Source organism: Cannabis sativa, chromosome 3, assembly GCF_029168945.1.
Source record: "Cannabis sativa cultivar Pink pepper isolate KNU-18-1 chromosome 3, ASM2916894v1, whole genome shotgun sequence".
NCBI classification, from domain to species: domain Eukaryota; kingdom Viridiplantae; phylum Streptophyta; class Magnoliopsida; order Rosales; family Cannabaceae; genus Cannabis; species Cannabis sativa.
Window position 1 is genome coordinate 46,781,439 of NC_083603.1, and position 13,510 is coordinate 46,794,948.

At 34.7% G+C, this 13,510-nt stretch overlaps 1 protein-coding gene across 3 annotated transcripts; it reads left to right on the forward strand.

The window, feature by feature from the left end:
- The first annotated feature begins 3,402 nt into the window (after window positions 1-3,402).
- Window positions 3,403-13,058, forward strand: LOC115700741 (arginine-specific demethylase JMJ20). Of its 3 annotated transcripts, none has more exons than XM_061111981.1 (9): window positions 3,403-3,826; window positions 4,174-4,327; window positions 4,984-5,146; window positions 5,303-5,420; window positions 5,811-5,880; window positions 5,984-6,064; window positions 11,686-11,742; window positions 11,866-11,977; window positions 12,410-13,058. In XM_061111981.1, the coding sequence occupies exons 1-9, from the start codon at window positions 3,771-3,773 to the stop codon at window positions 12,841-12,843; spliced, it is 1,245 nt and encodes a 414-aa protein (XP_060967964.1). In that variant the 5' UTR covers window positions 3,403-3,770; the 3' UTR covers window positions 12,844-13,058. The 3 variants fall into 3 exon arrangements, with proteins under 3 accessions (XP_060967964.1, XP_060967962.1, XP_060967963.1); XM_061111979.1 differs by having other exon boundaries at window positions 3,436-3,826; window positions 4,154-4,327; XM_061111980.1 differs by having other exon boundaries at window positions 3,460-3,826; window positions 4,154-4,327; window positions 11,884-11,977.
- Window positions 13,059-13,510: the final 452 nt, after the last annotated feature.

Consider the following 13,510-nt stretch of genomic DNA (forward strand, 5'->3'; position numbering starts at 1 on the left):
ATATAAACTCGATTTTTCTTTCAAAAAATAAGTTGGTTGAGCATTTATTACAAATATCTAACCTATCTAAGTGAGATTAAGGAGCTTCCAAGTTTGAAATCCAAACAAACACTTTTCACACACTTTGAGCCAAAATTTGATTTTATTCATCTTAAGTGTGCTTGCTTTTCACTCTAGGTTTCCATTGTATCATCATATTTCTAGAGTGATTTTAGCTTGTATATCAAACACATTTCTATATTGTGATTGAGGTGAGGTTGGCACCGGTATTGTAAACAACCCGGTAATAGTGAGATTGGCACTTCAACAATCCGAGAAAGAGGTTAATAGTCCTCGGGGGTGCGAAACTATTGTAAGAGGTTTGGAAATACCTTGGTGAAAATTTCCCGGTTGTAAGGGTTAGTCAAGCCCGTTAACTTGGCTCGATATTGGAACTCAAAGCTAGGTCCATAGCTTTGAAGACCAAGGACGTAGGTGGCATAGCTCTACCGAACCTTATAAAAATCGAGAGTTTGCATTTTCTAATCCTTAAACTCTTTACTTTACAAGTTTAATTATTTGTCTTAATATATTGCTTGCCATACTACTTGCTTTTACTTGATTAATTGACTAATTGCATAATTTTGTGTTAAAAGTTTTAAATTTCCGAAATTAGTTTAAATTTCCAATTCACCCCCCCTCTCGGAAACATATCTTGGGCTAACAATTTAGCACATGTCAAAGTTCAAAGGGTAAAAATATTAATTAGCCATCAAATTGATATTTCAATAATCTAAACAAAAATCATTTTTAATTTGGAATTCTTACCTCTTATTTAATGGTGATTTTGATTTGAGATTTCTAATAGATAAGATGATTGTCATTTTAAAAAAAGAACAATGGATGTTATATTTTATGAAGCCTATGGAGATTGCAGATAAACATATCAAATCAATGGAAAAAAAAAAGTTAGATGTAATTGAAATTCTTACCTTATTTTGGATTTGACGAGAGAGATTTGAGTGATTGAAACTCACATTGCGATGATTTGGAGACGGGCCGGAGAACTAAGCTCCGACAACTTCGTGATGCTTGCAATGGAGCTCTGTTTCGTTTTCTTCTTTTTTTGGTTCAGGAAACGCGATGATTTGGGGACGGGTCGAGTGTCACAGCTCGAAAAACGGCAGTAATGTCTCCGGAGCTCTGTTTCGTTTTCTTCAGTTCAGGAAGCTAAGAGTAGAAGCCTCATGACGTGTTTTTGCAAAATATAATCTAATTGTGGTTAGTTTTTAATATTAACATATTTTTTAAAATAGAGTAGATTAAAAATAAAAAAAATAATAAAAAAAAAAACTACCCAAAATTTATTCGAAATAATTACATAAGACACTATTTTCATGTTTAATGATTTTTTTTTTTTTTTTCATTTTTACAGCTTTCCATAAAAACAACTTGAAAACAATAAGAAAACTACATAAAAGTAACATGAAAATGTTATGATCTAAATAACACCAAAACAACAACAAAAAATAACATATATATAACAAAAATCAACAACAAATTAACATGAATCGTATTTTGGTATTTTCTGTAAACAAAATAAAAAAATTCGTAAAAATATTTAAAATTTCGTGAAACGGTATTTTTATAATTTTTTTGTTATTTTTATGTATTTATAAAATTATCGTTTTATTCTATTTTTTTTTATTTTTTTGATTGAATCCTTTTATTCTATCAAAGTTAACATAAACAAAAACTAAAAAAACAATTCTCGTAAATAACATACTTAAATGGGCTATTTTCAAAAATATGGGAAAAATTATTAAGGTTATGATAAATATGGCATAAAAAGTAAATACCACTAAATATGGCATTATCTAACCAATCAAACTAAAAATATGGCTTTTTTCTAAAAAAAACTATACAAAACATTAAAAAGAAATCTGAATTTAAAATTCATAAAAAATAAAAACTTAATTAAATTACCATAAAAAATATTAAAATTCTCTTCATATTTATTTTTTTAAAAAAAATAAAACAAATAAAACTATAGTGATTGCCGAAGTTGTCACTCGTGCTGGAAAAATCACCGGAGTTTACTGTCGGCACCGGAAAAGTCGTCGGAGTAGCCGCCGGTGCCGAAAAAGTCGCCGGAGTTGCTGCCGGCACCGAAAAAGTCGTCAGAATTAGCATTGTCGCTGGATAAATCACCAAGAAACCGGTTTCTTGATGTTAAAAACCGGTTTCTTGGTGATTTTTCGGTAATTTTACCAGTGACAATGCCAAGTCCGACGACTATTCCTGAGTTTGATGCTCGGTGCCGAAAAAGTTGCCGAGTAGTTCCCGGTGTTGGAAAAATCGCCGCAGTTATTGCCGCGTAAAAAAAGTCGTCGAATCGGCATTGTCGCCAAGAAATCATTAGAAAAATCACCAAGAAAGTGGTTTTTTCATCAAGAAACTGGTTTCTTCACCAAGAAAGTGGTTTCTTCATCAAGGAACTAATTTTGTTACACAACAATAATAAAGATTATGAAAACAAAACAAAAATGATATACACTGAAAATAATTGAAACCAGTTTCATCAATCAACCAAATAGAGAAAAAAAATACAAAAAAATTACCAAGAAACTGGTTTCTTCATCAAGAAACCGAAAAAACCGCTTTCGGTGATTAGCCCGATAATTTTTCCTATGACAATGACAATTTTGACGAATTTCCTAGAGTTTCTTGTCAGATCGAAAAAGTCACCGGAGTAGCTGTCGGTGTATTAGTCGTCAGAGTTGTTACTAACGCTAGAAAATTCGTCAGGCCATTGTCGTCAGAAAAATTACCGGAAAAATTACCAAAAAACTGGTTTCTTCATCAAGAAACCGTAAACCGCTCTTGGTAATTTTTCCGCGACTATGCCAATTCTAATGACTTTTCCGAAGTTTCTTGTCGGTGCGGAAAAGTCGCCGAGTAGTTCTAGCGTCGAAAAGTCGTCAGAATTGGCATTGTCAACGGAAAAATCACCAAGAAACCGCTTTCTTAGACTTGGCTTAGGTTTCTTGGTAATTTTTCAAAGGATTTTTCCGCGAAAATGCCAATTTCGACGATTTTCCGCCGCAAAGAACTCCGACGACTTTTCCCGCACCGACCGCTACTCCGTGATTTTTCCCAAGCACCTAAGCAAACTCCGGTGACTTTTCCGGCATCAATGACAAATAAAACTTCCTAAACAAATAAAAACAGTAAATATGGGATTTAGAAACCTAATTACATATATATGGCATATCAAATACCATACAAAAACCTAAAAACAAAAAAATACCATATAAATTGGCCAAACTTAAATGTGCCATATTTATCATAAGAACTTTTAAAATCCCATACTAAGTGTAATTTCCTCTACTTAAATTTTATTTTCGATTTTTTGCTTGAACTTTATTTTTTTAGTTGTATTTGTGCTGTTGTTCAAAATGGTTTTTATTTCTCTTTTTCGAAATAATATGAGAAACCCAAGAAAAAACTGTTAAGGGAAGAGAAGGGTACCGTACGGTACCACCATTGACACTGACAGAGTCGTGCACAGCAGAGCTCGAATTCGTAAAGGAAAAATAAAGAACACAGAACTTAAACCCTTTGTCTCTTCTTCAACATGGGTATCAAAATTGAGGGGAAAATAGAGAAGGTGAATGGGTTAGAACTCAGTTACGATGACTTCGTAAAGAGATACATGGAGAAAAATCAGCCTGTGGTGCTCACAGGTCTCACCGACCAATGGAGAGCTTGCACAGATTGGGTCACTTCCAATGGCAAACCCAATCTCCAATTCTTCGCTACTCATTTCCCCAAATCAACAGTTCAGGTATGAACTGACTTTTCTTTCTTTATTCACTATTTTTATTTTACTGCTGTGAAGGAATTTAGTTTTGGTGGCACTGTTTTGAATATATATATTTTTTCTCTCTTAGTTTATTTTATATATCAATTCATTTGCTAAATATTTCATTTTTCTCTTCTTTTTTATGTGTAGTGAAATTCGGTTCTTGGGTTCCTTAGAATATTTATCCTGGTTTTCACTAATGAATAAATTACTCTTGTATTAAGAAGATATTTAATTTATGGTTGGAGTTTGAATAGTTTTACATTTGAGCTGTGTTGCATAGTATTGTCATTGCTCACACACTTATAGGTTGCTGATTGTGGTACCAGAGAATTCACAGATCAGAAGAGAGTGCAAATGTCTGTTTCAAAGTTTGTTGACCAGTGGGTTCAAGGGTCAGTACAGGAGGAGGGTAGTAATGCTTCAACTAAGGATGTAAGAGACAAGCCCTTGCTGTATTTGAAGGACTGGCATCTTGTAAAGGTATATAAGGCTTTTTTTTTTGTTGCTTTTCAGCCCATGGTTTGCTGCTCCCATGAGCTGGGTTCAATTATTCATGGGAGGAACCTATCTAGAAATTTCTTAGTTTTTTCTTTCTTCTAAAGATTTTAGGCTATGTTTGCAAGTTAAATTTTGGCGAGGAAAGAAAAAGGTATGGAAAATGTAGGAAAAGAAAAGTGTGGAGAATAAAAAAAAATCAATTTTTTATATTTGGTATGAAATTTTTTGTTTAATTAAGTTTTTTTACATACCAAACATAAGAGTTTTTATTATTATTTATTTATTTATTTTTTCCTGCTTTATCAACAAGAATTAAAAACCTCAACATTAATGCATGTTTTGATCACAGAATTGAAACCTGTTATAATTACATGAATCGTTTTTTGTGATTTGAGTTTTATGTGTATGCTTCATGATCCTATTTTTCCTTGGAATATGAAATCAAAGATGAAATAGCGCATAGTAAACGTAAGCCACTTGAGGCTAGTTCAAGTGGTTGGGTGTGTGTGTGTGTGTTAGAGGGTGAGGGGTTATAGTACTCATTGTATCAAGAAAAATGTCCACTTAAAGAGTGAATTTCTTGCCTAGTTTAGTTTTTCAAGTTTCCAGCTCTCTTATTATTTTCAATTTGATCCTAGGAGTACCCAGAATATACAGCATACACAACTCCCCTGTTCTTTTGTGATGATTGGCTGAACTTGTATCTCGATAACTACCGTATGCATAAGGATTCTGATGTTTACTCAGATAGTAACGAAATATGCTGCTCTGACTATCGTTTTGTTTACATGGGAGAGAAAGGTACAAGCACAGCTTTGATCTTTACCTCTATTTCCTTTTAGTTATGACATTTTTCTGCAAAAAGCTTAACATTTGATCTCAACTGAAATTATCTGCCCTTCTGTTCAGTTTAATATTCAATCTACAAGGAAGTACCTGAATTTAATTGTTATGTAGGATCTTGGACGCCTCTTCATGCTGATGTTTTTAGGTCGTATAGTTGGTCAGCAAATGTGTGTGGGAAGAAACGTTGGCTCTTCCTGTCTCCTTCTCAAAGTCATCTTGTATTCGACAGGTATGAATGCAATTTCTTGCATTTAAAGCAATCAGAGAGATCCATGCTGATAATTATAATGCTATAATCCATGATAAATGAAACAGTTTTGGGGTTTTGTTGTGGGTGGGGGAGCTATGCTATATAGTGGTTCATGCCAATGGATTACTAGCTTTTACTGCAACCTCTTACAAGTTTTGCTACTTTTAAGAATAAGTTAATTGTTATTTGTTGTCAACTGTCAAGTTTATTTACTATTAACTGCGGCCAATGTTGGTTCTCTTGAAGAATAAGTGGTTGGTTTAACTTTCTCAGTTTTTTTCTTCAGGGTGCTAGAGTAGGTGTAGTGATGTTTGTTTTGTTTTGTTTTGTTTTTGGTTTGCTATTGTAACTTCTTTCTATCATCATCAGAAACATGAAAAGCAGTGTGTATAATATCTTTGATGAAGTTAGTGAAACAAAATTTCCTGGTTTTAAGAAGGTAAATCAACAGCCTGGAGTTTCTTTAAGTTTATTCTGATTTATTTACTAGTTTTTGCATTTGCTCATCTATTTCTATATTCTAATATTCTTCTTACGTATAGGCTATTTGGCTGGAATGTATACAAGAACCAAATGAAATTATATTTGTGCCTAGTGGATGGTATCATCAAGTTCATAATCTGGTACCTTCTGTTCATTTTATTTTTTGTACAACTTTTAAAAGAGTTCACTTCATTCTTATTAGTTTTCTTTTTCCTATTCAAAACTTCAAAAACCTATACATGAATGAAAAAGAATCTCCAAATATGTTAACCTATTTTTTTAAAAAAAATTACATACAAACAGAATAAGAATATTGAACTTTCCTCATGGAGATGTCTGTGTTCAGCCCAAGATTAAAAACCTTCAGGTCTGACGCTACCTGAAGAAATGAAACAGGGGAAAAAGAAGAGAGAGAACAAAGATAGTTTGAAGAAAAGTTTAGGCTAAAAGCTGCCTTTCTTTATTGAATAATCCAGTATTTATACACTCAAAATGAATACAAAGGGATACAATTTGTTACAAAACAAACTCAAGAAACTAAACTTAACCTCAACTAACACCAACTAACTCTAATGACTCAATTGTTTGTTAATTGGTTATCATCCCCCTCGAGCGAAAAGGGGAAGAAACAACTTTGAGTTTGTCTCACAAATAATGAAATCGATCTTTTGGTAGAGGCTTAGTGAGGATGTCCGCAACTTGGTCTACAGAAGGAAACATATCGAATTGAAACTTCGTTATTGAGGACTTGATCACGAACAAAATGTTGATCGATTTAAAGTGCTTGCATCAAGCGTGCAACACTGGATTAGCTGCTAAACAACCCAAATGATGGGAACATCAGACAAAACAACCTGCAATTCAGTGAAGAAAGAATGTAACTACTTAAGCTCAACAACTATGTTTGCCAAGGCATGAAATTTAGACTCTATTGAAGATCGAGCAACCATTTGTTGCTTCTTGGCTGACTAAGAGATAAGATTGGAACCAAGAAATACAGCATATCCACCAGTAGACATGCGATCATTAGGGAAATTTGCCCAGTTAGCATCAGAATAAGCTTCAATGGACAATCGAGAAGCTGGAGAGATGAATAAACCATCTGACAGAGCGCCTTTTAAGTATCGAAGCAATTGTTTACAAGCTTCCCCATGGACATTGGTTGGAGCATGGATGAATTGAGAGAGCTTATTAATAATAAAGGCTATATCAGGTCTAGTTAGAGTCAAGTATTGAAGTGAAGGGCTCCCAGAGTGCATTGATATTAAGTTTTGTCTTCAAAAGGTGTACTTTCAGTAAGAGCAAACTTTAGCACCTTCCAAATGAACTTTGACAAGTAAATATGTGATGTATTTACTTTGTGACAAATACATGCCTTTGGAATCTCTATGAATTTCCAGTCCAAGAAAATAGTAAACTAACTCCATGTTTTTGAGTGAAAAGGTAGCATTGAGATTACCAATGAGCTTCTGTATAAGAGTTGGATTAGGACCTGTAACTAAAATATCATCTACATAAACAAGTAGAATGATTTGAGTAGAACCCGATCCATTTACAAAAAGAGAGGTCTCAGCTTTAGAAGCTTTGAATCCCCAATTGAAAAGTGTTGTTTTAAGCTTGTCATTCCAAGCTCGAGGTTCTTGCTTCAACCCATAAATAGCTTTGTTCAATTTGCAGACATAGTTAGGGTGTTGAGGTTCTTCAAAACCTTTTGGTTGAGTCATATAAACAATCTTATGAAGGTCACCATTGAGAAAGACATTAGAGACATCTAATTGCCTTACTTCCCAGTTGAAAGATACTGCTAAAGTGAGGACTAATCTGGCTATAACTGGTTTAACAACTGGACTGAAAGTGTCCTCAAAGTCTATACTAGGTTGTTGAAGATATCCTTTAGCAACCAATTTGGATTTGCACTTGTCAAGAGTTCTATCAGCATTTAACTTGACTTTAAACACCCATTTATTGTCAATTGAAACCATGTAGGCCTCATAAGGTCCAAGTGCCTTGTGCGAGCATAAAACTCTTTTGACATAGAACCATTCCACACTGGATCTTTGAGAGCAGCCTTCACAAATTTGGGTTCACGAGGCATCAATGTTTCAGGTAATCTGTGTTTTGTGGCCAGATAAGCCTTAGGCTTGTAAATGCCTCTCTGAAATCTAGTGATTGTAGAGTGAGTTCTAGGGATTTGAGGAGCAGTAGTAGAACTTGGTTGTATCACTGGCTCAACAGTAGTGGAAGAGGTATCTCAATTGCTTCTACAGTATTGGAAGATGCATCTGCAATTGTTTCTGCAGGAAGTGGCGAGGGGAAGCCTGTTGCAAAGAGATCTGAAGTGGCAATAGCTGGATCCAAGTGAGCAGCTGGTTCAACTTGTGCAGCTGGGGCATCTGCAGCAGAAGATGCAACTCTCATCTGTAGCAACTAGTGTATTGTGAGCGGATTCATCTGCAATAGGAAACATGCCAGGAGCTATTTGTGGGGAACCAGATGGCTCAGTGACAGGGTCAGATGAAGCATGCTTAGAGCCAGTAAAAAAAACTTGTTGTAGGACAAGAAGAGATTTCAAATATTACTTGAGAAGTGGAAGCAAAAACCTTTGAGGCAAGGAATGACAGCTCATCAAAAACAACATTCCTAGCTATGAAGATTCTTCTATTTGCATTTTCACACAAATAACCTTTGTGCTTTGGAGAATATCCAAGAAATAAACACTCTTCACATCTGTATACAAGTTTGTGATGATGATAGGGCCTCAAATGTGGATAGCAAGCACAACCAAAAGGTTTGAGAATATTGTACTCAGGAATTTCACGAAACAGACACTCAAAAGGGCTAAGATTGCCAAGCACAGGTGTTGGCATTCGATTAATAGAGTGAGTGGTACACTAAAAAGCAAACCACCAATAAGAAAGACCAAGACCAGATTGAGCTAAGAGAGTTAAACCAGTTTCAGTAATGTGTCTATGCTTTCGTTCAACTCTTCCATTTTGTTCATGAGTATTAGGGCAAGGTTGTTTAAACAAGATGCCTTGATTAGCTAAATCTTTTTCAAATGGCCTATACTCCCCTCCCCCATCAGCTTGAACAACTTTTATAGATAAGTTAAACTGGTTTTTTGCAAGACTTTTGAACTTGATAAAAGTTTCAAAGGCTTGAGATTTTAAAGTAAGAGGAAAAATCTAGGAAAACCAACTGTAATCATCCACAAAGACTATGCGGTATTTGTAGTTTTCTTTATAAGGAATGTGGGAGGGACCCCATACGTCAGTATGCACCAAGGCAAGGGGTTGGTTAGCTCGAGATTGAGACAAGGGAAATGGCAGCCTATGATCTTACCTCATTGACAAGCTTTGCAAAATTTCAGATTTTTAAGAGAATGTGGTATATTTGCTTTAGTTAAGATTTTGCTGAGAATGTTAAGTGTAGGATGATCAAGTTTGGTATTCCAAACATTAATGTCATTAACAGAATTTGAAAGATAGACAATAGGATTAGAGATATTAGAATAAGCAAAAAAGGAATTTTTATTACTATTTTGTTTGGTACAAGTAGCAGTTGAATGATCAGTTTGAGTGCAACACTCATTACAAGACTGAGAATGACAAAAAATAGGCTTGGATTGAAAATCTGAAGTTGCAAGATGCACCTACAAGGCTGTATTGGAAAGAATCGAGCTATCATCTCCTAAAAGATAGAGACCATCATTAATTTTCCCTTTGAGTAAGACTGCCCTCGTTTTCTTGTCTCTAACAAAACAACATGTTTTATGAAATTTCAAGAAAACATCATTGTCATTAATAAGCTTAGACACACTAAGTTTTTAGTGATTGAGGGAACTTGTAAAACAAAATTTAGATTTAAAGAATAGGAATTGGAGGAAAGAGTGGCTGTACCAATATTAGAAATAACCAGTTTCTTACCATTAGCAACATCAATAGTTTCATGGCTAGAGTAAGTAGAAGACTTAAGACTGTTAATTGAATGTGCTATATGATTGGTTGCCTCTGTATCCACATATCAACCAATATTATCACCAAAATATGGTATAGTTTGAGCTATAAAAGCCTGAAGATCGTAATCAAGAGATTGCTCAGTAAGATTAACTTGAGGCTGAGCTGTGGAAGCCTTTGGAGTGACCCAATTTTTGTCAAATCTGTAATAACAAGTTGCAGCAGTATGCCCAAATCTCATGCAAACTTGAAAAAGAGGTCTGTTGTTATTGCCAGGTCGAAAACCATTTCCACGATTTGGAAATCTTGATACATTTTCTGATCCATTTCCTCTTCCTAAGCCATTAAAAGGTCTATATGGTCTATTTCTTGATCTCATGGTAAGATTAGTTGCCATTTTTGTTAAAAGATCCAAGACAGTATAGTGTCTTTCTAATCTTGATTCATGAGACATCACAAGAGGGCCTGAAGTTCAAGTGAGAGAGTTTCACTTCGAGAAGTAATGCTAGACACAACAGAATCAAACTCGGGACCAAGTCCATTAAGTAGATGCAAAAACAAGTCAAAATCATTTACAGGATGTCCAATTATAGTCAAGGAATCACACATAGATTTGATCTTGTCGACTTAATCAGAAATATACAAATTACCTTTCTGAAGATTTGTCAACTGGCCTTTAAGCTGAAGAAGTCTTGCTTTCGATTGACTTGCAAACTTCTGTTCCTAGGCTTTCCAAACAGAATTCGACGTGGAATAGAAGGCAACCGTGGCCAAGATTCTTTCAATCATTGAAGATCAAAGCCAGGACAAAAATAGCTGATCTTTGCAACGCCATTGCAAGACTATGGGGTTGTCATGGCCAATGATGAGCTTCGAAGGAGGAGCAATATTACTAAAGAGTAATTCATCAAGATTATGACCTATGACAATAGGTATGACCTGAGATTTTCAAGAGAGAAAGTTTGTGCGATCGAGTTTTAGAGTGAGTGAAGTCGTGAGTGAATTTGAAAAAGGATTCCATGATTGTACCATCGAGGAGGACTGAGCTGGCACAACAGTAAGATCGGTGGCTCCAGCTTGAGACGACTGGTCACCGGAGGAAGCCATTGATGTTAGTCAATAGGCTCTGTTACCATGAAGAAGTGAAATAGGGGAAGAAGAAGAGAGAGAACAGAGAGTGATTGAAGAAAAGTTTGCCTTTCTTTATTGAATAATCCAGTATTTATACTCTCAAAATGAATACAAAGGGATACAATTTGTTACAAAAACAAACTCAATAAGCTAAACTTAACCTCAACTAACACCAACTAACTCTATCTGACTCAATTGTTTGTTTGTTGGTTATCACTACCCAAGGATACATGCACATCTCATATGTGTGCCAAGACTGACGAGTCCACTGGGCTAACTCATTTCTGGCCTACTAAGTTAATGAATTGAGTCCATCAGTTTTGTTTTCATAGTTTTGGTCAATCACTTTCCATAACTAATTTGTTAAGAATAGTAATAGAAAAATTTACTAAAAAAAATCTATTCATAATGATATTATTTTAATTTGTATAACTACCTACAAACTGCCTAAATAAATTTATACATAACCATTGCTGCAACTGTCACAAATTATATACATATAACACAAACATGTAAATGTGCTCAATATGCAGCCCCAGCCCATTTGACATCTCTGTCTCCTCATTTTCTTTCTCAGGGAAGTCAAAACCCTTTGTTTTATTTTTGTTTCAGTATGAACTCTAGATTTGTGGGAGCACAATATGTTATCTGATATGCAATTTGAATGCTTTCAGGAAGATACCATTTCCATAAACCACAACTGGTTCAATGGCTATAACCTTTGTTGGGTGGTGAGTCAACAGGACTGCCGAATACTTGTTTGCTTGGTTTAAAAAATTAGCATCGTATTTATAATTTATTAAGCAAAATGTTCTGGCACTAACATCTATCCCTATGTATTTTATTACTTATAGTGGGATCTACTTTTAAAGGACTACAATGAGGCAAAGGAATACATAGAAGACATCAAGGATATATGTGATGACTTTGAAGGTCTCTGCCAGCGTAATCTTGCGGCCAACACAGGTAAACTGCAAGTTTCTTGTGACCCTTAAAATAGGAATTGTATGCTAGATGAACTCATTGAAACATAAGATATAAAGGTAGAATATTCAGTGAGAGAGCTTAGCTCTCACATAATAAAACTATCTGTTCAAATTGTCTTGTAATTTTTTTTTTAAAGAGAGTTGCTTTATAATACGACTGGATAAACTGCATAGTCAACATAACAACGTGTTTATAACGGCAACTAAGAAAAAGAAGATTAGTGGTGGATTTCACTAAAATGACTTGTTTGGCAACAATAAAAATTCGACTCTGGATAATGCTATAAAGTGAATTGTGATGAACATTTCTCTTTTATATTGACTGCCAATCATTTGCATTGCACCATTAGTTACTCTGTCAACTTGATTTGATCCTTAAATGATATTCATTGGTTGCTCTGACTTTTGGCAGGCATGAACTTCTATGATTTCCTTATTTTCTTGGCACGCGTATGCTTTGCCAATTTGGTCCAAATTTGCCATCTACGTGGAGATGGTGAACGTTCGGTCTGTAATATGTCCCCTGTGGCTCAGCAGTTGACTTCTAACCTTGTATCTATACAAAAGATTGCACTGAAGGTGAATTCTTTAGAAGGGCTGACAAAAACTCATAAGTCCCATTTCAATTCTACCGAAACTCTTAGTAACCCTGAATTCATTAAACTTTGTATGGTTTTAGAAAAAACATATGGGGTGATATACAGTCAACAAACTAGTGATTATCATTCAAAGAGGTCTCTGGTTGATGATATAAGAGATTTGGATATCATTAAAGGCCACACTTTTGAGGTCTCTACTCCTGAAGATCTTGCTAAACTTATAGACCATTTTATTAGAATTCTTTAAGGTCATCTCAGCAAGGCAATTACTCTGCTTTCTAAACTAGTTGAACTTAGCTGTTTCATGATTAAATGTTTGACTTGAAGATATCATGTGCAAAGTGTTTAAATCCACAAGAAACAACAAATATGAGGCTTATGTATACATGTTTGGATATATTTAGTGTTTGTAATTTGTTCTCCCAGCAATTCTAATCTAATGTATCATTGCAGTTCACTGAAGTTAGCTTTCTTTTCACCTTTTTCTTTATACTTGCTACTTTTTTTTTTTCTATATTGACTGGTTATTAATCATATGGTGATTTTAGCCAGTTGAGCAGCTGACCCTACTTAATAGTTTATTTTGGAATCTCGCAACATATTTAGGCGACATTAGTGATTGAAAACATAAAGCAATAGTAAAAAAAAATCAGGTTTTTAAAATTGTTTTGAGATGTTCTTGTCATAACATAACATGTCTCAGAATCCATATGGGCCATTTTTATGTCACGTCTTTAAAGAGTTAAAAAAAAGACCAATATTTTTTTGTCCAAACCTTGAATCAAGGCAAACAAATTTACAAAAAATGACCAGCTTTTTATTAGAGTAAGTAACAACTCTTTCTTTCTCCCTCCAATTTTAAAGCATTTGTGTTGCTTTTCCTTTTCTTGTTTAGACCCACTAAGTGCTGGCTT